Source organism: Hyalella azteca, unplaced genomic scaffold, assembly GCF_000764305.2.
Source record: "Hyalella azteca isolate HAZT.00-mixed unplaced genomic scaffold, Hazt_2.0.2 contig12821, whole genome shotgun sequence".
Classification (NCBI taxonomy): Eukaryota; Metazoa; Arthropoda; class Malacostraca; order Amphipoda; family Hyalellidae; genus Hyalella; species Hyalella azteca.
In genome coordinates, this window is record NW_025942766.1 from 145,618 (window position 1) to 170,787 (window position 25,170).

At 40.1% G+C, this 25,170-nt stretch overlaps 1 protein-coding gene across 1 annotated transcript; it reads left to right on the forward strand.

The window, feature by feature from the left end:
- Positions 1-1,082: 1,082 nt before the first annotated feature.
- Positions 1,083-25,168, forward strand: LOC108667172 (trithorax group protein osa-like). The gene is made up of 2 exons (XM_047883409.1): positions 1,083-3,613; positions 24,940-25,168. Exons 1-2 carry the CDS (start codon positions 1,395-1,397, stop codon positions 25,166-25,168), a joined length of 2,448 nt encoding a protein of 815 aa, XP_047739365.1. The 5' UTR covers positions 1,083-1,394.
- The last annotated feature ends 2 nt before the right edge of the window (positions 25,169-25,170 follow it).

Below are 25,170 nucleotides of genomic sequence, written 5' to 3' on the forward strand. Positions count from 1 at the left end.
TTGGCTCAGTGCGTGGTTTATGCGGTTACGTGGGCACGGGCAGAGCTCGGAACTGACCGTGTGTGACGGTCCGAAATTGGTTTCGCTAAGATTGTTTCACGTCAGAATTCTACTTTGCAAGTGCGGTGAATGCTACATCTTGAAGGCTGGCCGTCTATGTTGAAGGCAGACCATCCATATTGAAGGCAGACCATCCATATTGAACGCAGACCATCCATATTGAAGGCAGACCATCCATATTGAACGCAGACCATCCATATTGAAGGCAGACCTTCTATATTGCAGGCAGACCGCGCTATTTCTGTAATGGGTAAAGGAAGGGTAGCGATTTTTAGGCGTAAACGACTGGACTTGTAGCAAGTGATCAGTCTTTTAATTGCCTGTCATTGCTTGTGTTCAATGAAGTTTCTATTTCATTGAATTAACTGCTTAAGTAGTAATAACCTCTAAGTTACTTGATCATAATGATGTATAAATTCAATAATAGCGAACAAGAAGACCTATACTTTAGTTGAAGTCTGAATAAAATATTGTTTCCAAGCCCTGGACAAAGTTAATTCAAACTATATGAACACTATAAGGTATTGTACCGAACAAGGTTATTGTACGTGCAGCCAGGCTGAGCTAATGTGTCAATAAGAATATCGATTTTTTGGCTGGAGGCACCCACTCCCCCGCCCCGCTGTAGACTAGCGTCGCGAGGGGGTCAATTTGGGCAGTGTTGTGCGAGCGGTCGTGAGGTGCGGATGTGTGTGTGTGGTGTCCAAGTGCTTGTGGTCCCGCCCTCTCGAGATCCGTGCTACTCTTAATAATCGGCCTTATATATTCTTGTGGTGTACGATTTTATCATGGTTTAAGTGTCGTTGAGTTTTAATATCAGGCATAAAGTTCGAAACTGTGCTTAAATATCAAGCTATTAATTGTGTTACATTTGTGTTCAACTCTTTCTTCTCTGGAGCTTGTCGTTTTTTCAAATTTTAGCCATTTTTTAAGCTGTGTAATTTTTTTTGTGCTGAAGAAAAAGATGGATTATTAAGTGTATCCCATTACTTGGTTTTTCAGGATAAAGAAGCATTGAAAAAATGAAATTTTGTGATTTGCGAGAAAAAATTTAGATATGCAGGTGTAGCGTTCTTTGTTGCTTTATAATTGCTCAGTTAATGATGAATGATACAGTCGGTGACGGATCGCTACGTACTGCTCGCGTATCTGCCCGTCAAGTTCTCGCTCAACCGAAAGTGTTTGCTCAACGCAGTTTAGTGTTGGATTAGGATGGTTACCTCCTAGCTAGTTAGAAGTCTGAGTAACCGAGCTGTTCGTTGCGACCCTCCAACGTGAAGACGACGAAGTCGACGACGAAGACGACGTGACGTGAAGACGACGAAGTGCAAGCCATGCACGTTCCTCATCCATCGCAGTGCCCCTCGTGCTACCCGTACTGCATGACCCGACCAGGGGCCGCCGCTCCCCCTGTTCCTCCTCACGGTCCCCGACACGCGCCCCCACCGGTCCACACAAGTCCTCATCGCACGCAGCCCCGGCCGTGCCAACACCCGGCGCACTTTCAGCCCCCGAGGCCCGGTCTACCAGCCCCAAGTCCTGGCTCTGTTCAAGGGGTTCCTCCTACGCTGGACTGCAGAGCAGCGCCATGCCATCCTCATCCCAGGGATGATAGGAGCGCCCCTCCTCCCCCGCCGCCCCATGCAGTCCCTCTCCCGTCATCGTCTTCAACGTATGCAAACGTGCCGACTAAACCGCGTGTTACTTTTAACCTTCAGCCTGAACATTTCGAGGGTAAAAGCGACTCTCAAGCCCCTAACGCAAAATCTCAACCTCCCATCCAGCAACCCAAAAGCATTTTGACGCACCATGGAGCTCCCGAGTCTCCTCAATCTGTTCATACGCCTTCGCCTAACAGCTCTCTTCCAAGACCAAATGTGGCACACGGTTCAGTCGATCCAGGTTCTCAACGTCCTTCAGCTGGCGGTTCTAACATCCGCTTGTATCACCAGGATGCATGTCATGCCAAAACATTGCCCTTCAAGCGTGAAGAGTTTTACCAAAACCAAGGGCCTAGCTTCAACGAAGCATCTCCTAACTCTAGGCGATTTTCTAGTCAAGAACAAATTTATGAAAGTGTAGCAGAAGATATCCGACCTCCGAATGGTCATCATCTCGAACGAGGAAGTTCTTCAGCTTCCTGTAACAGTCCAGCAGGTTGTGGCACTAGTCAAGGTCTTGCTAATAACCTGGGCTGCCCGCCAAGAATGACTCAATCCGTTGACGGGAAAAATTTCGGTAGCCAAGAGTCGTACATCAACGTTAGTCAATCAGATCCAAGGTCTCAATGGCAAGCCCGACCTTCGGATCAAGTTAACCAAAGCCATCCTGCAAATTTTGGGAGTCTTCCGAATCACGAACAGATCCCACATCAAAAACCTTTTCTCCATCAAGGCTGTGCACCATTTTCGAATCACTCACCTCCGATCCAGGGAAAACCTATTAACCCCATCAACCCTCCTAGTTGTATGCACCCGCCCATGCTCATGGCATCTCATAACCAGAGGCCTTCTCTCAATCAAGGACCTGTATCCAACCATGGCCCCCCTCCTAATCACGGTCACCTTCATAATCACGGAGCTCCTCCGAACCTAAGACCTCCTCCCCAAGGCGGAACTCTTCCTAACTACGGTCCCCCTCATAACCACGGACCTCCTCCCAACCACGGATTTCCTCCCAACCATGGACCTCCTAACCACGGACTTCCTCCCAACCACGGACCTCCTCCCAACCACGGACCTCCTCCCAACCACGGCCCTCCTCCCAACCACGGAAATGGACTTCCTCTTAAAGAAGAACCTCCTAAGCAAGGTCAACCTGTTCAAAATCGGTCGGCTCAAGAGCCTAGCCCGTTCTGTGCGAATCAACTAAGCCAGAACGTTCATGCAGGCCCAAGCGTTATTCGACCTCATGGCATGAATGTTGCAGTCATGCGTCCTCCTTGCTCTGTCATGAACCCACAAGAAAACTATTACAACGTTTCTAATGCGATTCGTCGTGATGATGCAACGAATAATTTTCCACCTCCGCGTATCCCTCCTCCGTACAATAACCCACCAGTACCCTATTCTGGTCCAAATGTGCGTCCTCGTTTTAACGAACCTGTAGGAGCAATTCATAACTGCAATCCCCGATTTTGTCAACCGACGTTGCCTCGATGTGGTCATCCTCCGCTTATGAATCGTCCAGGTGGTCCTTCGCAAGTCCCCATACTTACAGCAAACTCTTCCGTAAATCCGTGTCCATCGTGCCGTCACGCTGCTCAGGGGCTTTTCGCTAATGGCGTCAGACATGACAATTGTGGCGCGGGTGTACGAAACATGAACTTGTCTTCGATGCATGGATCCCCAAATGAACTGGGCATTCATCCCTGCAGCGGTCATAACCACCCCACACCACCGCCTGCTCCACCGATGCCTCCTGTGAATTTCAACAATAATACTCTAGGCTTCATGCGGTACAACTGCTTGGCGCATCATCAATTGGAGCCTCCACCGCCCCTTAAAATTGTTGGCGGTTGTCCTCATAACCATCACCAGCACGAGCATTACAGGTACTGCTTCAAATTCCTGAGCTACCAGTCATGAGATCATTTTTCAAATTTGCATATGACTCTCGATATTTCTCATTAGCTGGCTGTTGTTTGAATTTTGTTGTATTTCTTCCTGGAATTCCTCGTAAATAAATATCAAGTAGTATTCTTTTGTGGAATATTCCTTATGAATATAGGTTTTTCAATATTAACTAATAATTTCTGTTTGCATTGATGCTCCGCGATCTGCGTTTAAGTCAATAATCGTATGAATATCGACTACAGTATACAGGCTCTCATAAACGACGCTCCGGTCAATTCGCGTAGACGGCACGAGTGCTCGCCTTGCTATCGACGCACCGCAGTCACACAGCTCGCCAAATAAGGCTCTTGCAACGCGACAAGATAACGTCCGCTCCTGGCACTCCATTATAGGACATTTCTGGCAGCTTTAACTCCTCCTGCTCCTTTTGTACTGTCGCTTATTTTCTCGATATGCTCCTACAAATTAGTGCGTTGGTAAAAGCACGCTCCCTTCTATAGTGATCTTGATAGAATATTTTGGTCTGTGATATCTCTGTAAAAAACGAACTAACTCTCTCTTTGGCATTTGAAGCTGGATGCTTGACTAAATATTTAGATGTGATGTTGGACATTGAAGACTAGAAATTAATCTATACGGAAAAATACAAAATGTACAAAATTTTAGTGTTTGAAATAGAAGTTGAGATCTACTAAATAGACAGTACAATCATTATTTTTAACGAATATCATTTTTGTGTACTACTTCGGGTGTGGGGGTATATTATGTTACCGAGGCCATAGACTTTATCATGATAATTACATGTTGTATTTGTGTTGCAATTATTTGCGGCGAAACAAAGCCAAGCCTCGTCTTTGTTGCCATTGTAGTGAAGATGAGCCTCGTTTCTTACTTATAGCGTCGGACGTGTGTAAAGTTACCCGGTGTTTCAGGAGTGTCGCACGCAATGACGAAGGAGTTAGTGTTGGGGCTATAAAGTGTCAGCTGCGTATGATATTTATAGCGTACGGGCGCTCGTTGCGACACGCGACCTTCTCTGCAATAATCTTGCCCGACATCAACACAAGCGTTCTTGTGTTTCTTCTTGTTGCTGGGTGGCTTCTGATGTCTCTTAAGAGGATAGGCTTGAGAAATTAATGTTCTTTTATAATACCTTAGAAAATTCTCTGCCATGGTTGGGTTGGGGCAGACAGAGGATTCTTTTCCAAGCTCATGTGCTTTATTGTAGTTCTGAAGCTAGAGAGCCCGCGCTTCGCATTACTCGGACGTTACACATAAATCTTTCTCTCGTTTTAAACGCGTACAAAAAACTTGAAAGCTAATGTGTTTATGGTTCTTTATATAGAGTTAATATTTATAAACATAATTATGGCTTTTATGTTTTTTGACTCATGGTGCCATATGGCAAAAAAAAACATGGCTTTGCTTTTCTCCATGGTGCCATATGACAAGCCTGCCGTCACCACCCTGTTCTTTATGGCCTTCTTTGCTTTTTTCTGCGGCCATTACAGCCTATAATTCTCTCGCAGCTCCAATAAATGCTGGCCAGGTGCGCTCGTTCATGCCTCGTACCTGTTCCCTGAGCACATCGTAAATTTTCTGGATTTTTAACATAATTTATCGCGCGTTCATTTCGTGGATGATATGATTCTGCCTTCTCTGATAGAAAGCAGAATCTAGCATTAAATTGTATAAACAATAATTTTTCTGACGAAACTTCATTCTCCATGATGTGACTGAATGCGAGTGTGAGGACTCGTGTTGATTTCCATCAATGTAGCCCGAATGTTGTTGTATGGGTAATTGAATTGTGTAGTGCATAGAACCCTGCAAAATTTGTAACAGTAAATTGAAGCTTCAAACACTTTCACACCGCTTCCATTAAGAAATTTACGTTATAAATTAAAAGCTTATTCAATTTGAAACATATTTTACCATTTTCCTGACTCATCTACGCTACAAAAGAATTAAAAAACGTGACTGGCAACGGTCTTTGAATGGATGTTTTAGACCAAATCAAATGCCTGCCCAATCATTATATTTTGAATTGTTTCGTGCTTTAAATGAAGCTCATAAATAAAATAGCTTGAACTTTTCAAAATTATCTTGCCTCAGTCAAATTTGATATTGTTTTATATTTAATAGACCTCCCTGTTCAAACTCTGTAGCGAACTTCAGTGCAGTTGTGTCGGAATGCCATATTAGGCTCAAAGTTTGGAGCGAACCGTTGCACCCTGTAAAGTTTTTGAATTGGCTAAGCAACAACTGCGAGTGTTGCGCTCGCCAAGTTGTGTCGATTCGCTGTTGCTCGCGCTCCATGGCGTTATTTTTATTTAAGTTATTTATTCCTTTCTGCTGGAAGCTCTATGAAATTGCTCATAAAATCAATTCGTACATTTTTATTATCGGTAAAAGTAAAAACTCCATCCAAGACAGCAGTGTCATCAAAGTATGTTTGAAAACTCAACAAACGTAGTAATGATGAATATAATTACAGCGTATTAACTCTTGTTTCCATCTATGACAGAGTGCGAGGTATGGAACTATTATATTTTTTCCTCTTAATCTCACAACTAAAAGCTCAAACAAGATAGTCGGAAGTGCTGGAAACCGGCAGGTAGTCGTTAAAGGCATTTTTCATAGACCGCGCATTGTTGTCGGTCGATGTTGATTGTTACTAGTGGTCTGCTTCCGACCCTCTTCAACTGGAGATGTTGTTGGCATCCAACACTTGAACTGAAAATGGGCAGACGCTTTGTGTCGCATCACAATAGACTTTTATTCCGGTCTTGTTAGCAGCCGAGACTGTGCATGCATTTCCCCTGAGATGCTTCAATGAGCTTGGGCTGTCTATATAGCTGGTCGGAAACAAGATATAAAACTTCATCCGAAGTTTACGCAATCTTTGATGCGTCAATCTGATAATAAATGTTGCGAGAAATATTGTCAAACTGCTTATATAATTTTCAAACAGGTATTGAAAAACTCTTCTGAAATGTCACTTCTTACTTGAGAAAGCAGGCAGCATCTTGAAATTGTTTGCGTCTCGCCTTCTATAAACGTTTCTTACGCACCTGATGTCGAGGATGTTTAATTGTTCTCCATTGGCTCTGTTTTGAGCTTCACCGATAGGAACCTAAAACAGGCTGCAAGTTTCTGGTTATGCTATAATTTTTCAAACAGAAGTATTAATGCGCTAAATCAATTATACCCGCTTTTTTCTAATATTGTACGCATTGTTTATTCATGTCAAAGCCGGGGTGTACTTAAAATATAAAACAAATATCTAATATTGCGGCCGGAATAGTGTTTTCATATTCTTGGCGGTGAATTCGCTTATTTTTCATACGCATTTCGTTTGTTGTCTAGCAATACAGGGTTATTGTAAATGATGGTCCCAATTTAATAAAATTGTATTTATTTAAGTATCAATTCGAAATGAATAATTTATAGTTCAAAGGAAAGAGAAAGATTAAAATTTGTTTCAACCTATTCAAACGCACAACTAGTTTTAAACGCGTTTTTTTTAATCAGTCAATGATTAAAATGTCACTGTTCCTGTTGATATGAAAAACCGTATCACTGTACAGTGCACTCAGTAACAGAAGATATGCTTTCCCGTGTGTGGGACGTGTTTGGCTACTTTTTAGATGTTTTTCGTGCAGCACAAGGGAGAAATATTTAACTTATAGAACATTTATAAATATGTAAAAAAACTATCTTTCCATTGGGGTATAAATTATTCATTTAAAATTTATGCTTAAATAACTGCGAATTTGTCGAAAGTGGGTCCATCATTTAGAATAACCCCGTACTAGATCTCGATATACGTCAAGTTATCAGCAAACGGGACGTAGACACAGTTACGTGATCAGGTGGGTCAGTGTGTCACGTATGTTACGTCGCCGCGGGAATATCACTCATCCCGCCACCATCACTCATCCCGCCACCATCACTCAAGCGCCACCGTTCGTCGCTCACGCGGGTGCGCACTGTCTGTATGACGGTCGGCCGCTTGCCTCTGCGAAACCGACTATTGTCCGCTTTTGGTCTGCTGTTTGTTATTCTTCGTAATTTTGCTTGGTAAAACAGGATCAAGTTCCGAAGGATATCACTTCATACAATTTACCTAATTTTGAGTTGCGTTGATGAATATTCTGCTGATTTTTCCACCCGTTGCATAATTATTCTTGTGTGGACAAGAAAATTGGCGTCGAGTAACATATTTACTGTCGCCTGATCAGGCGATTCAATTTGTTAGATATATTAACTATCCTACGAATGACTAATTCAGTCCTTTCAGTCGTTACGTAAGATCGACAGATTTTCTTATCGACAGTATCATGCGAATTTCGAGTTCCTTTACTCTAAATAAACCATCTTTCCTTGAGCTCATCATGCGTAGACTACATAATGCATATGCTTCGCGTGATAACTTTACGCGTGCTCTCGCCAGCAACTCGCATCTTTTGCTCTAATAAGTGATGAGATGTCTTCGCGTTTTTGGCTCCCAGCTTGATTCGAGAAACGCATTTGGCTAAAATACAGGTCTCCATACTTTCAACTCTCGCCAAGTGAACGTAAGCACTTACGCTCTATTTTCTTGTCTATGATTGGTGGATTTTGCTTAAAAGGCCGTCAATGATTGGCTGATGAACTTACGATCTCTTAACTTTTTTTGAAAGTATGGGACCAGGTCTCCAAGTATGGCATGTCATGTGTCGAGGTCACATCGTGCGCTGTCGACCAACGTCAGATCATGACTCGTTTCCCAACTTCATTCCGTTTATGGCGAGCAAAATACAGTAAATCTCCGCCTGTGATGTGGGGGCGGTCGTTGATGATATCGGAATCACATGTGAATTCTCCTTAAAAATTGTCAGTTATGACAGAATTGGAGTAATAGTCTCACTTTATATGCGTTGCTTTTCTGTATCATTTAGGATTGTTTTGTCGTTTACTAGTAAAATATTTATTGTTTCATTGCGTTACTCCTCATTATTACGGTAAGACCATTTTTACTCTTAATGAAAAATTGAATGTTCCAGCCCGCAACAAAATAAAGAGGATATCTGCAATTTGTGCATAAGTATATTTTTTTGTAAACCCATCTGTCATTCTCATCCATTACTGGTCATTTTTTATTATGTTAAGATGGGAATTCAAGGGCACTATTTTTCACAGTGTGACTTCAGAGATACAATTTGTTCGAGACGAGTCTGTCCCAGTGAAGCGCGCCACACTCTCTCACCGTTCTTTGTTGCGCTCTCACTCTCATTTCACGAGAGCTCGTTCCTCTGGTGAAACTCCCTCGCAGCTAATTCAGGCCTTCCCTTCTCCCAGCCCTGCTACGGTAGCTGGCATCCGTGAAATGCTGGCTCTCAATGATAACCATTTGTCCAAGTGTCTTCGCTGCTGTGCGTGGTCAGCTACTCCAGGGAGTGGCCCAAGCGTATGGGACAGGGACGCACGTGGGGAGCCAGAGATTACCTACGGCGCTTTTTTAGAAATGAGGCATCAGCTGGAAATGATTCAACACCAGATGCAGGAGCTGCTGGGCCAGGGGCGCCAGCTGGCATCCGTGAAATGCTGGCTCTCAATGATAACCATTTGTCCAAGTGTCTTCGCTGCTGTGCGTGAGATGCCATTTACTTGGTTTTTGTAATTTTTCTCTCGCTACGCTAATTTTTCTCTCGCATAAGGACCAACTCTGATTTTTCTTGTTTATTTCCTCGCTTAAATCTTCTTTCCACAAGCATCTCGTGTTACATTTGATGAAAGCATTGAAGTTTACATTATATAACATAGAGTAACCATTTGTCCAAGTGTCTTCGCTGCCGTGTGTGAGATGCCATTTACTTGGTCTTTGTAATTTTTCTCTCGCTACAGTTTAACTCCGATTTTTCTTGTTTATTTCCTCCCTTAAACCTCCTTTCCACAAGAATCTCGTATTACTTTTGATGAAAGCATTGAAGTTTACATTATATAACATAGAGTAATTAAATGTTCAAGTGTCTTCGATGTCGTGCGTGAGATGCCATTAACTTGCTCATTGTAATTTTTCTCTCGCAACGGTTTAACTCTGATTTTTCTTGTTTATTTCTTTCCTTGTATCTTCTTTCCACAAGCATCTCGTATTCCATTTGATGAAAACATTGAAGTTTGCATTATATAACATAGAAATAAATTGTTTGAAGACCTAACCGATGGAGCTGGCTAAAAACGATAAATTTGTGGTAAGGTGGTAAGGCATAGACCAACTAATAGCAAGATAATTTTATAGCTTTCCATTCTGCGGTCATGTATCACGACTCTCTAGCATTTAATTATAGTAATAAAAGTAATGTTACGTTATTAAATAAAAATTTTTTCGTTTAAATAAGAATGTTACGTTTTTTAATAATAAATTGCTGTAAAAATAATTTCTTGATTTAAACTCTGTGTTTAGCAATATTATGGATGCCAGTTCCATATATACCTTGAGCGAAACGTGTATAGAAGCGTGTAAATTTTACGCTCGACATTTTATTGGACCATGCCGAATTTTTGGACTCCAGATGAATGATTGTACCTGGCATCGACTTTGATCTACATTAGTTCGAGTATTTATCCTGTAACCCTCACGGTACACACAGTACGTGGTAACGGAACATGGATAATTTAGGGAATGCTCATAGTATTCTAGCAAAATGTTATTTTATTATGTTTGCGAAATTTTTTGTTACAGGCTAAGTCTTTATCATTAACAGCGCTTTTAAGTCACGCGTATCATAAATACGCCTTTATTCAAGCCGGAACAATTTACTGCAGCTTATGGCGCTGTAATCCCATGTGCTACCGTCTGGAACTATTGCAATATACCACATTATAGTTAATGAATTGGCAAAAATGCTCGATATCAACTGGCATTTGATGCTGTACGTGGCAGACCATCTGAGCGACGAAGAATGTTTGCGTCTCCATGAAGTTTTGAGTCCAGGTGGGGCGGCTGACAGACGCTATTACAAAGGCGATTGTTTTGGACTCCTGCAAAAATGGTCTAAAAAACACAAGACCACTTCACATACCACGCTTTGCGCGGCGCTCGAGCGCATTCATCGCAAAAAATTGGCAGCTAAAGTCGCTCGAAAAGCTAACCAGGAATCGGCTTTTCAATCCGAGCAGCTTATGCAGGAATTGCTGGGTGCTGCTCCTAGTGATTTAGGAGGACCTATTTCGCAATCCCGGAATCTGAACATAATGGGACCTCAGGACGCCAGGACTGGAAAACTGCACCGCACGCAAAATGTGGCGTCGTTTGATGATATTTGGACAACTCTTATTTGTATATTTTTTGCGGTGATATTTCTGGTTTGTTTCCTGAAATTTAAATGGATAAAACTAGCGTTCAAAAAGGTCCACAAACTTATCAAGCGATGTGCGCTGAGAAAAAATGCGAATGTCCCCAATGGCGCAGAGAATGAAAATGACGACGAAAAATTGAATTTACTGAACATCGTGAGCTCTCATTAATAAAGCACAAGAGCAGAAACAATGCATTATCTCTGAGACGCATGGGGAGGCTACGCCACTTCGAGCTCTTTTGGTTGACTTATGCTAGAAAAAGTTCAAACGAAAATTCACAGCTCAAATGAAGATTTCCGAGTGTTTACATTCGTAGCTTAAGGTAAGATTGTGCGGTTTACGTCGTTATGTATTACTTTGTTTGGGTTTGTGTTAACAATTAGCGTTTCTGAAACAAATTGTTGGGGTACCGAACGGTAGGCAGTGAAGAATGGCTTCATGTATTTTTAGAAGCATAGCTGTGTTGAGGCACATCTACCCTGCGAGCTGAATTACTCGACTCTCCTTGCACTTACTGAGGTTCTTTTGGTGCTGAACTCACGTCTTCCTTAATTCCTCGCCTTTGATCCTGCTTCAGTTGAATTTATTATGACTCGTACATGACGGAAAGATAAAATAAGATTTCTTGTATAAGCTTTGTTGGATCAAGATTTGCAGATATCTTACAATGGGGGCGGTATTACTTGTAAATAAAAGCTGAAATACATATCGTAAATTTACTTTGTTTCAGATTTTTTTCCCCATCCCATCTTTCATTTTTTACCGATAATCACGTGGCTCATATTTTTGGACAGATGTACTTGTATGTCAATTTTGTTCGCGGGCAAATTTTGAAATGAATGACGCCCAACTCCTTCGCACAACTCACTTGCGCAAAGCAGAAGTGTACATCCCATTAATTATTAATTATTAATTATTACAGCCGAACATTTCTCCGACGCACTTGTTAACGTGCCTGTCACATTTGATTGACAAGGCTGAAATGTTTTTTTCGCCATTATACTTTTAATAAATATCTACCAGACGAATTTTCCTATACCATCAGTGGTGATACCGAATTCGCCAGTGCTATAAATATTTCGATTTCGTTTTTCGCGTGATCTAGGTTGGTAATAAAATCTTTTGAGGTTGTTCGGTATGATTTTATAGAATCTATTAAAAAAATCTGCAGCAAAAATAATTTAAAATCTAGTTAAAAGGCCTCGAATATTAAATTGATTGTTCTTTTATGAATATTTTCTTGTGCGATCTTTCACACCTTTCTAAAATGAAGCGCCCTAACAGTCTGCTTGGTCTTATCCACACCGGTACCGGTTCCTGGAGTAAATTGGTGTCTCGCTCCGTTATTGGTATTGTTTTGAACGATTCTTTAAGTTGACGATTCCCATAGCGAAGCATTTTTGGTACTACCTGCGCATCTGTAGTGTATGAATAATGATGAGTAATTTTTAAAAATGAGTTTCAAAGCATTACTAACAACTTGTGCTTTTTGTTTTGCTTCTTAACCATGTCATAACCATTTGTACCATGAGCTATATTATTTAATATTAATTGAATAAGCAGCTAACTTGAGCGTAACTCATCATCGTAACTCATCTAAATGAAACCACGAAGAGTTTTTGCTTTTGCCTAAGCTGTGCTTAGTCCCTCAGTTATTATCTTATAACTTCAGTGTAATTGTATGGCCTACAAGCGCGGGGATCGAGCCTCTTGGTAAGCCTTTTTTGTTTCCTGCCAGTGTTCTTACCTTCTTGTTTATTGATCTCTGACGTGGCGCTCCTTCTGAGTCATGCTAACCACGACCGAATGAACGACCTGTGCGCACTCTGCTGCACTGCCTGCATTAGCCGCGTGACAGCCATTGGTCGCAGCACTTAATAGGCTACAAAATCTCCCCGGCGTTTATGCTGATATGGTTGGCATGGCCATGTTTTATTCATCTACCCTTCATCGATGCTAGTTATGTCCTATATAGAATAGAATAGAAGTGTCGGCGTTGAAGAAATAGGCCCATGGCCTGTTGCCGATTCTTGAATTTTTCGTGACTTGATTCGCAAGGGTTCCGGCCTTTGGAACCCGATCTTTCCATAGCTGACGATTGATTGAGATAGCTGCTGGACTTATTGCCTGGTCCGTAATTTGCTGGGCATTTTAAGACTGAACATATGCTCCTGCATAGCTTCGTTTAGTCTGTTTTTGAAGATGTTCATACTCGGAGCGTCAAATATATAGACGTAAATATATTCATCGTCTGGGTCGCTAGGGGTAAAAATATTTCATTCAGTGATCAACGGGTTGGCATGGGTTAGAATGCAAAATTCTTATTAAATTTAAATTAACTTAAATCCTTAAGTTCTTTATTTCTAAAAACACTACCCGGGAAATTATGAAGCATTCTAAAACATATAAACGTCATAGATTTTGTAATTAGCATTTTCATCGATGAACTTATGCAGAGATCTTGGTAATTCTGAGTATAGGTGTTCTTCATGTTGCTCATGCTTATAGCGCGAATTATGTGGCAACTCTTACCACTTTATTAGTACACAAAAAACCAACGCTGCATTTGAGTTGTCCTTGTCAGCATTTTTTCCTGACTTGTTGCGTTGACGGCAAAATTGTGTTGTGGTGATTATTTGTGTATCAATGCCGTTTTTTTTCATTTGCGCCATTTTACTGTATATGTCGGTTGGTGGCGTCAGTTGCTGTTGCATTGTTTAAATCAATGTTGAAATGTTGCATTTATTAAATAAAACGTAGTTTATTCTCCTCACCTTTTCAGGAAGCGTTTCATTCGCCAACTTACAGTTCATTTTCAGTTTAGCTGCTCTTATTTATGTTAAAGCGACAAGATATTGCTGGACGTATTCATACCAATTCGCCACTGTCGAGAGTGTCGCCGTTTAAGCGCATCGCGACTGAAGTGCGATGTTCCACCGCGTGTTAATTTTAGATTATAAAATACAACATTTGAGTTTGTTGATAATTGTGAGAGGCTGATGTTATTCACATCTAGCCTCTTCCGCTTGAAAACTACCTACTTTATCTTTGTTTTGCTACTATATTAGAAATCTAATCGTTTTCTTGGAATCTCGATGCTTCTATCAATAATTATGGATATTTTCTAATTGTGGATGATTTCTCTTATAACCACTAAATATATATGGCACCTATTTAATGATTTCAATTAAAACTGAAATTTACTTTTTGATTGCCGCTTTGATGCCCATGCCACTCGCATTATTGCAGGTATTTAATTATCTAAATTTAAATCTTGTATTTTACAATGTTTAAAGTTTTATGTGCACCCTGTGATCGCCGAAGCGAAATTCTAACTGTTTGTGTTGAACAAGCAGTCAGAATTTGTGTTAGAATTGTGCTTGTGTTGTGTCATATAACTGCTTGTGTTGAACAAGCAGTCAGAATTTGTGTTAGAATTGTGCTTGTGTTGTGTCATATAACTGCTTGTGTTGAACAAGTTTGTGTGGCTGTCGTTTTTTCTTCCTGTGTTGCTATTGGATGCTGCTACTGTGCCGAAGTTGGTGGCGCCGGAGGCCTACAAAAGTTCAGTGCACTAAGGTGCTGAACTGCCTTCTGCTGCTGTGTCTAATGCTTCCAGCGCACTGTAACCTGGTTTAAAATATAGCCACTCTCACTCAGCTCTACTCATCTTGACTCAAATAATTTATATGTTTTCTTTATACGTTTTCTATATTATTATCAGTTTATACAGAATAACCGTGTATGTCAGTACTTTTAAGCAGCTCAGCTCTACTTGGTCGTCTTGACTCATGTAATTTATAATTTATCTTTATACGGTTTTTCTATTTTATTATCAGTTTATACAGAATAACAGTTTATGTCAGTACTTTAAAGCACCTGAAATGTATCAGAGTTTGTTCACTCTTTCCATGGCATTCAAACCTCGCCTTTCGCCTTTATGTTATCTGTTTGTAAATCTTTTGCAGGCATGCACAAATTACTTCCTACATCTAGAGCTAGCTTAGGGGGATAGCAAACGTATATGAAAATGAAAATTTGTATGTAAAATCTTCAGTATAAAGATACTGTTTCAGTTATTGTCTTTTTAAAGTAGCGCCTTAATTGCCGACGTTTCTCAGAGTTTCATTAAAACTTCGTCTCCATATAAGAGCCTCTTGCGTTCTACCTGAACGACGCGGCTAGCTGGCCCTGCTGCTGCGTTGGCTGTGTTCTACACTTGCATGTCATACTCGACAGGAGTTACGCATTCATGTCTTTAATGAACAGCTTCCAAATTCGTGCGTGCAGTATGCTTGTTGGGGTCCTAATTTCTTGCTAGCTTTACAGTGCTGTTCAGAGCGTAATGTCGCCATGCATGCACTATCAACCCAGGGTTAAAGTAAAACCGTGTTGCGTTCATTTGTGTAATGCGCAATGCAAAACTGAATGAGTCTTGATGGACGGACAATAGCGAAAAAATGCTTACAAAAGTTTACCTTACACGATTTTGTTGAATTTCCACTATGACATAAAATAATAACATTCTTCGAATGTCGCTTCTGTACTCCGTTTTCTGATGGCTCTGAGTGCACAGTGTGATTATTTTAGACTGTTAAGACTTTTCATGCATACTTGGGTAATAAGTTTCAATCTTCTGATCGGTTTGTCAATTTTCGGCATATTCAGCAAATGGTATGCCCATATCGAACATTCGTTATTCACCCCACACCATAAATTTCTTTGCTGCTCATGCAGCATTTTATTTAGCTCGTGTCGCAAAGCTATTTTATGTTGAGCTGCGGCGTACAAAGGACATCACTTTTATTAACGTAAATAATTCGAGGACGTCTGAAAGGATGGTCCTATTTTGTGACTGAATGCAAGTAAATAACGAGTTTCCTCAAAACAACGGAGCTCAGGTCTCTTCAACTGGCATTGGTTTATGACTAAAACAGTTCAGTTTATTTCACTGTGCATTTTTATTTGTGCATAGATTTATTTCTATGCCGTGATTGTTTACCCTGATATCAATGATTTCTTGTCTTGTAAACGATTTGGAATTTTTGAGATAAAGTTCCGATCTGATTATTTCTGTAATCAAAGTACTATTATCTGCGGAATAAATTGCGTCATTCATATTTATATTCCTACAAAAAATAACCTATCAAGACTCGTTATGCAGGTAGTTCAATTCATTAACCTGAATTGCTTTTAGAAAAGAATCGTCACACTTATTTCACTAGCACTTTTTATTTTAAGACAATTAAAAGCGTAGTAGGTAATATTTCCGAATGAGTTAATTAAATCTCAACAGTTATTCCAAGAATCTTCCTCACCGTATAAGTGTTCACTTTCTCCGTATTTTCGAAGCTCGTGGTATTCATGTGCCCACTCACCCTATGCTGACTTTGTTTAACGTCTCGAGGGGAAAACTGTCATCCGAGTTGCCTTTCCAAACAATCGTCTTGAGTTATGAGCTGAACTTGTGAATTATGAGTATCTTTACCTGCATGCCATATGAGCTGAACTTGTGAAGTATGAGTATCTTTACCTGCATGCCATATGAGCTGAACTCGTGAAGTATGAGTATCTTTACCTGCATGCCATATGAGCTGAACTCGTGAAGTATGAGTATCTTTACCTGCATGCCCTCCCTGAGAACCGCTCCATTTTTTTACTAGTGTAACATTTATCGTACGTGTAGGAATCCTGGCTCCGTTCAATCAATTTACAAGTAATTAAAACTTTAAAAAATAACGTACAATTGGCTAATTTTTGACCATGGGAGATTTTACTGTTTTAAAATGAAGGTCTGATTTAGTTCTCTCTGGAAATCATTTGTACTTTTATTTGTTTACTATCAATATTTAGTATAAGATAGTATCATTTAAGGTGGTGTCCCAAAAACGGGAAGGAGTATAGTGAAAAAAAAGTTTGTCCGTTAAAAAGTATACTTGTTAATTAATCTGCACATTTGGGAGTTTGATTTTTTTTACGTTCCTGCTTCCTGTCTGTGTCTGGACGTTCCTATCGTCTTGATGTCGTTTTTAGTTACACTGCCTCTGAAGGACTATACACGATATGGCTCGTTGACGATAACTTTAGTTAAATTGTTATCTCAAAGGCCCGTCGAGCGGCAGGCCGTTATCTAGTTTGGCCCTCTCAGCGTCAGAAGTCATGCGGCGCACGTACATCAAGACGGCTTGGCCAGCTGTGGCATGATGGCTTCAACACATGGCGCTCCATCTTCTCAGTGCCAGGCATGGCCGCGTGGTGAAACGCGTCCTTCACCGAAAGCCATTACAAACACGAATGAGGGCACTCTTCATTTTATTTTAAATGCTCAATTCATCAAATCCCTATTGTAAGAATATTTCTAATTTTGCTCTTGAAAAACCTCCCGGTGTGATTTTTTTTAGCTCTTCAAAAGGTTTTGTAGAAATGTTTGGAAATAAAATTCCTAATAGACTGCCTACTTGTATCCTCTAAAGTTAGAAAAAATTAGATGATTATTCTATCGGTTGTCTATTGTATATTTTGCGGGACTTCAGTGTCCGAAGAATTTTTCAATATGTATTTTAATTTTCTACTTTGTATGGTTACCGTTGCATAACCCCTGTCGCGGCAAGCTACCATATACGGGGCCATACTTTCAAAATTCGCTAAGTGAACGTAAGTACTTACGCACTATTTTCTTGTCTATGATTGGTGGATTTTGCTTGAACGGCCGTCAATGATTGGCTGATGAACTTACAATCTCTTAACTTTTTTTTGAAAGTATGGGCGACGGTCGCTTGAAATCAGCCAAAAAGACGCATCACAACCCAGGTTTGTGTGCGAGGCCACGTTATCATGCCTTTGCTAATCAAAAATTATCTGACTATCGTAAATCACTTCCTTCGCCGCGGCTCAAAATTTAAAATATGAGCATTAAAATGAAAATTGGTGACTCGTACAACGAAATCGATTATCTTTCCGCATTTTTTAAAAGATTAGAGTAACAATATAAATTAAATTACTTAAGGTAACTTGATGATTCGTAATGTAGGAATATTTCTTATTTTGCCCTTGATGAGTTAAAATTTCTGCATATTTCTATGCTTGCTCTCGAAATGCTTCAACAGTATGTTTGAGTCCACTTGATGAAGGTGCTCTGCCAATATCACAAAAAAGTACTTATCAGGCAGGTTATCTTTATCAGCACCACAGCATGATAGCACCTGTCCCTGTCTAGTGGCGACTAGTTTACTGCATTTACCTACTCAAGTTTAGTTTCGTACGGCTCATATAAACATTCTATTGGCAATAAATAATTCTTCATTACTAAAAATCAAGAATCTTCTGTGCGCTACTTGTGATGGAGACTCGACTCAGTTTTTCAGAGCATACATTTGGGTTACCTTTAATTTGTTGTTATAATTATCTTGTTTATACTGCGAGTTTGATTTGACTGGTCACTAAAACAAACAGGAATGTTGGATTCTACACTCTTCGCTCTAAAACTACTCGAGTTGCTTAGGAACTCCGTTAGATGATTTAAGTCCATTTGGTTTGTCCAACTATTCTCGAGATATTTAGTATTTTTATGCAGGCTATTCAGTCCGCAATTCTGTTGTTTTTGGAGACGCCGTATTAGGTTGGGTTGTTTTCGTGTTCGAGTAACGACGGTTGCATTTTTATGCCGGCTATTCAGTCCGCAATTCTGTTGTTTTTGGAGACGCCGTATTAGGTTGGGTTGTTTTCGTGTTCGAGTGACGACGGTTGCATTTTTATGCAGGCTATTCAGTCCGCTATTCTGTTGTTTTTGGAGACCCCGTATTAGGTTGGGGTGTTTTCGTGTTCGAGTGACGACGTTTGCGATCTCCGAGTTTGTCGCGGCTGATCCTTTGAGCAGCCAGCGATGCCAGCTCCGGGTATCAGCCATGGGGAATCTCCTATATTTCCCGAGTTGGAAATTTTTAAAAAAGCTTGGATTGCAGTTCAATTTCTAAAAATTAAACTTTTGAAATGTTTGACATGAGTTTTTCACATAACTTCTCTTTTTGTTGTATCTTTCACAGTGCAGTAATTTTGTATTTATTAAAATTTTTACACTGTAATGTTCAACGAGAGATCATTAATGTGTTGCCTCAAGAACGACTTATAATTCTCCAGATAAATCCCTGGATATCTAATCTGTGTAAATGTTCTGTAGTGTCGGCGAATATATTTAGATAACCTGTTGTGAAACTACATACTATAGTACATAGCCTCCACCGCTGTTCTCATCATTTTCATTAGATTGATGAAAGACAAGGCTTCTTCTTAGATTCTTGTGCAGTTGTGGATAATAAAGAGCGGAGCGGCGTCTGAAAGTTTTTCCAATAACGTGACTGGAGAAACGACTTTCAGAGCCGAAGTCTTCATAAAATCTGAGTGGCTTGTGTGCCGAAAACACCAAGCTCCTCGTTTCTGGAATGAGATCTTGCCCAGCGCAAAGTCTTAACCGTTTATTTAATAGACAAGTGAACATTGTTAGCTGCAAAAATCAGTTTATATTCCTTAGCTTACTTTTACTAACAAAGTTCAAGTGTTCTGTGTCAAATCATTCTAGTTATGCACGGCTAGGAAAGCGCCTACGTCGAAAAAATTCGGCATACGCCTGAGGAGTTTTCATGTCGGCAACGGTGTTGATCTATAATTTGTCCAATAATCGATTTGTCTCGTCTTGGTAAACTGTCCCATGCAATTCATGGTTGTTGCGATTGCGCATTGGTGTGGTGCTGAGCCACACCTACACCGGGTCCGTCGTTACGGGCTGCTTTCCCTTTCCCCCGTCAGTATTGATTCTTTGCTGCTTCCGACACATGGACGGCGACCGCTGCTGCTGCTGCTGCTGCTGCTGCTGCTGCTGCTGCTGCTGCTGCTGCTGCTGCTGCTACTCCTCCCTCTGCAGCCGCCGCGTCTGCCTCTCTTCTTCTAACTCAAAACTTGCTTGAACTCTCCTCACTCGCATGCTCAATGTGAACTTGATAGCTCGGTGTTCGCGCCGTGCTGTTTGTCTAATTCTGGTTCACGACCAACTAGTTTCGACGAAGCAATTTTTAAAATGTTTTATACTTTTTAGCCCATTTCCTCATTTATGGAAAAAATGCACTATTGTGCTCGCCATGTCTGACCGTCTGTCCGTCCGTCTGTCCGTGACCTCAAGTTTTCGTCGACGAGAAAATGCGCTCTCTGTCACTCACTGCAGTGAGTACCGAGTTATATTTTTTTATAGTGTGGAGATATTCATGCAGAAGCAGTTTCAGGTCAAAGATTTCATTCAAACTGGCAATTGAATGAAGTTTATTATTAATTGGAATATCTAATTATTAACCGGGAACTTTTCAAGGACATTGTAATAATTTACTCTACTTCTTACGGACTGGATCTCACGCAACTGGAATTTTTACAGTAAACAAAAAACTTGGATTAACGATATTATGACATGACACCATCGAGCGAAAACTTTGGGGTTCTGAAATGAAAAAAATTCTCTATTTTAGAAAAATTTCATTTATCGCTTTTGATTGCACGTCCATCTTTACTTGTGATTCGTTGCTCAAGTTTTACATGGTTAATAATAATATCATTTCCGTTATCTGTCGAGTCGTCATCTTTCAACATTATGGATTGTTCGCATGACCTATAATAGCACTGTATTGATTATATCCAACTTTTTTGGCTTCTATTGACGGGTTGCCCACCTCACTGAGCTGGCGTGCTTATTAAAGAAAAGTCAATTCCAGTGGAGTCGGCTACAGGTCCTAAGGAGTATTTTGCCGGGGTTAAGTCGCTAGTTAAGACCGATATCATCTACCCTTGATCTCTGTAGCCTGGAGCATGTCACACTATATCTTATAGTTATATGCGATATTTGCTTAAGAAAACGATTGAAATTGTACCCTTATTCCTGCACTACGAATAAATTGACAAATAATTTTCTATGAGCAATATTGTTATCTAATTAAAAAAATTGTTTCATGGTTCATGGAACCAATCAGTCGGCGCTTCGAAATCCGTGTCATCTCCATCTACTTCCCTACTGCTTTGGTTAATCTAATTTTGGACGAGGTTGTGTTTGTGCCTTAGGAAGCTCGTATAACGCACAGCTAATTATGCTGTTATAAGTCGCTCTCTAGGGCGCTAATGGAACCCCTGCAATGAACCGCTTCTCCTTTCCGCCTTTCCCACTAATGCTCTGCGTCTGCCTCTAATATGAAGCTATGGTCTGAAACTGAGTAGCTAGCGGCTTGAGCTCGACGTTCGTGCTTCGTTCCTTGCTTTATTATTGCTTCTGAGAAGCAATTATTGATTTACCTCTATAGTAATAATAATATAGTAATAATATAGTCTATTATATAGTAATAATATATTATTACTCTATAATAATATAGTAGACCTCTATAGTAATAACATAGTAATGTTTTAGTTCAATGTAGCTAAATCACAAAAAAAAACGGGAGTAAGTATGTGTTGATTTTTTCTATTTTATTCTCTCGTACTTTGCTTTGTTTGAGTAAAATAGCTTGGGCTATCGCTTGACGTCTTATCACAAGGTTCATTGTTATCGGATCCCGAGGGTATAGTCTTTTGCAGCTGCCTTAGCGCAGCAACCTTATCGCTCTTTGCCTTCAGTCTTGCCTTCCATGTACTCGCTTTTGAAATAAAGAACAGGACATTCTATGGATTCTATTCAAGTATCTGCAGATCTATGAAAAAATTCAGATTTATTATTTACCAGTGATGTTTACTGTTTACACAGCTATTTTGCAATTGAATTTGTCTGTTGTTTAAAGTTTTTCATTCAAAGATGAATTATTGTTGAAGCTTCAACATTAAGTCACTCCTCACTTAATGACTTTATTTGTATTCATTTGATCATCATTCAATGACATTTATTTGTTCATTTATGTTGTACAAAAATTAGAAACATTTTTAGAGCAACATTCCCTTGTTTAAATTCGATTTACCTCGAGTCTTTAAGGTTAATTCCTAGACATATTTTATGGTTAAATCGTATTTTCTCAACTGTAAATTTAGTATAATACTTTTTTCCATCGTCGACGTAAGGACAGTTATTGGAGAATTCTTAACGTGCAAGGAATCATTCCGGAATCCTCGCCATCTTATTCACCTGTTATGATTGTTATGTTACATTATGTTATAATTGTTACGTTATGTTACATTTTGTTACGGTTGAGACTTTATGTTACGTTACGTTACGGTTGTTATGCAATCCATCACCATAATGGACCTCATACACCTTAATTGGACATGGCTTTACTTGTTAAATTATGGCCAAGCACTTATGACGGACATTTATTTTTACTTTCTTGGCCTAAGTTATTGCGTGTGCTCTGCGGTGCTTTGTTTTCCTTGCCACAAAATATTTTTTGACACTGAGGGAGTCGTCAATTCGGAGCTTTGAAAATTATGCTGAAAAATAGGGACTGAGACAGCACAAAGAAATTATGACTTTCGGCATCATTTATTATATTTTTTTAGCTACACATGTCTATTGCTATTATGTTTTTTTATTTTCCATTGTCAAGTCTGCTCGTGCAGATGAGTTTCAGCGATGTTTCAAGAATATGGCAATTCTTTTCTTTCTGAGGGTGAGGGAAAGGAAACGCATTATAATTCTCCAGAAATGAGAAATACAGAATATTTCTATGATTGACCATTGTCATTGATCTCGAGTGCAAGGAATCATTCCGGAATCCTCGCCATCTTATTCACCTGTTATGATTGTTATGTTACATTATGTTATAATTGTTACGTTATGTTACATTTTATTACGGTTGAGACTTTATGTTACGTTACGTTACGGTTGTTATGCAATCCATCACCATAATGGACCTCATACACCTTAATTGGACATGGCTTTACTTGTTAAATTATGGCCAAGCACTTATGACGGACATTTATTTTTACTTTCTTGGCCTAAGTTATTGCGTGTGCTCTGCGGTGCTTTGTTTTCCTTGCCACAAAATATTTTTTGACACTGAGGGAGTCGTCAATTCGGAGCTTTGAAAATTATGCTGAAAAATAGGGACTGAGACAGCACAAAGAAATTATGACCTACAGCGTCATTTATTCTAATTTTTTGCTAGACATGTCTATTGCTATTATGTTTTTTATTTTCCATGGTCAAATAGTCTGCTCGTGCAGATGAGATTCAGCGGTGTTTCAAGAATATGGCAATTCTTTTCTTTCTGAGGGTGAGGGAAAGGAAACGCATTATAATTCTCCAGAAATGAGAAATACAGAATATTTCTATGATTGACCATTGTCATTGATCTCGACAATAGTTGATTCCTTTTATATACCTACCTTCATATTCTAAAGGCCCAAAATACGCCGTATGTAAAGACTAATATTTTACTACACTTGAAAGATCTCGTCAAAAGCAGCAATTAGTTGAACATAAATCTATTACTGTCCCTCTTTTTTCTAGTGTATCATTGCCTGATGTATTCTATATAAGAGTTAAATTAAACTGTCATCTTCGAGGCACTCATGCCCGGTGCGGTTGCCAGTGTTGAGGTTCACGTTCAGTTTGTACCACATCAAGAGCTGCCGAACCGCGGTCGTGTGGTCGTGGTTTCAAAGGCCGAAAATTACTCGCTTTCTTCTTGGCTCGCTGCTGCTCTCAGTTGATGAGACCCAAGCTTTCAGGGAGCCTTGTTTGCTAATGCGCCGTGGGGTTTTTCCTCTACCATGTCACGCTCAAATTGACTCCCTGTTTGTCCATCAGGGAAGTTTCATAATCTGTTTTTTTTTGTTCACTTAAATCACGTTTCCTCAGAGATCAGTTTGGTTAACAGTGTGGATTTTATTAACAGTAAATTTTGGTTTGATAATGTCATTATTAGCTGTGATTTTATTGAATCACCCAATTTTAAATTTTTATTTGAGGTTTGACATTACCAGGGCGGTGAATGAAGACGAAAAGACGCCTGCTCATCTGTACTCTGTTTATGTATGTTTCCCAAGAATGAATTTTCTTTGCCAGTGTTCCAAAGTTTATCAAAACGTCATCCGTACAGCAATCTATACAACAAATGGCTTCATATTTGTACAGTGGGCTTTTTTTACTGTCATCGCTGCCTGACATGTTGAGTGGACGCGTGCAAAAGACAGCTGGTGAGCCGTCGCCGCCGTGCGCCAGGTGTTAGTTATACTGCTCAGGCCGCCTGCTTGCCTAATGTGTTGCGACGTCAATCCATTGTTTTCGGTGCTGGTTTTCTTGCTCCCAGCACTTTTTAGTGACGTCTTTACAGATTTTTTTTGGAGAGTTTTGAGTCTGCCGCTCCCTCCGTCTCTCTTTTGCAACGTTAATTTTGTAAATCACTTAGGCTGATTTATTTCTCACGCATATTCTTCGTATTTCTTAGTCTCCGACGATTTAATGTGTAAACGTTTTGCTCTCGACACTTCCAAAAATAAATTATTTCAATAACTTTTCATTGTATTTTCATGCGAAAATCATTTTTTTCCATTTCCTCTATTTTTCATCTCTTTTTATTTACATAGCTATATATTTTACTACAACTCTTGTTCCCATTTCACTTACGATTTTGTATACAATTATCCATTATTGTCCTCAACGGATCCAGCTTAGAGGACTGACTGGATTTATTGTTGCAGTTCTGCTGCTGTGAAGCACGAGCGCCCATGTCCTGGTGGCATATATATTACTACAACTAATGTTCCCATTTCACTTACGATTTTGTATACAATTATCCATTATTGTCCTCAACGGATCCAGCTTAAATGACTGACTGTATTTATTGTTGCAGTTCTTCTGCTGTGAAGCACGAGCGCCCATGTCCTGGTGGCATATATATTACTACAACTCTTGTTCCCATTTCACTTACGATTTTGTATACAATTATCCATTATTGTCCTCAACGGATCCAGCTTAGAGGACTGACTGTATTTATTGTTGCAGTTCTTCTGCTGTGAAGCACGAGCGCCCATGTCCGGGTGGTGGCAGCGGAGGCCGCTGTGCAGGCTTTGGCCTCACCAAAGCCTACAGCTCCGAGTGTCCTCAGTACGGACCTCAGCAGCAGCTCATCAACCCTCTGCATCTCCTTCACCACAATGGACCTCAGCACCAACAGAGACGTCCACAGGTTTGTTCTCAGAAATTCTTTTATCTCGCTCAAACTCAAGTATAGAA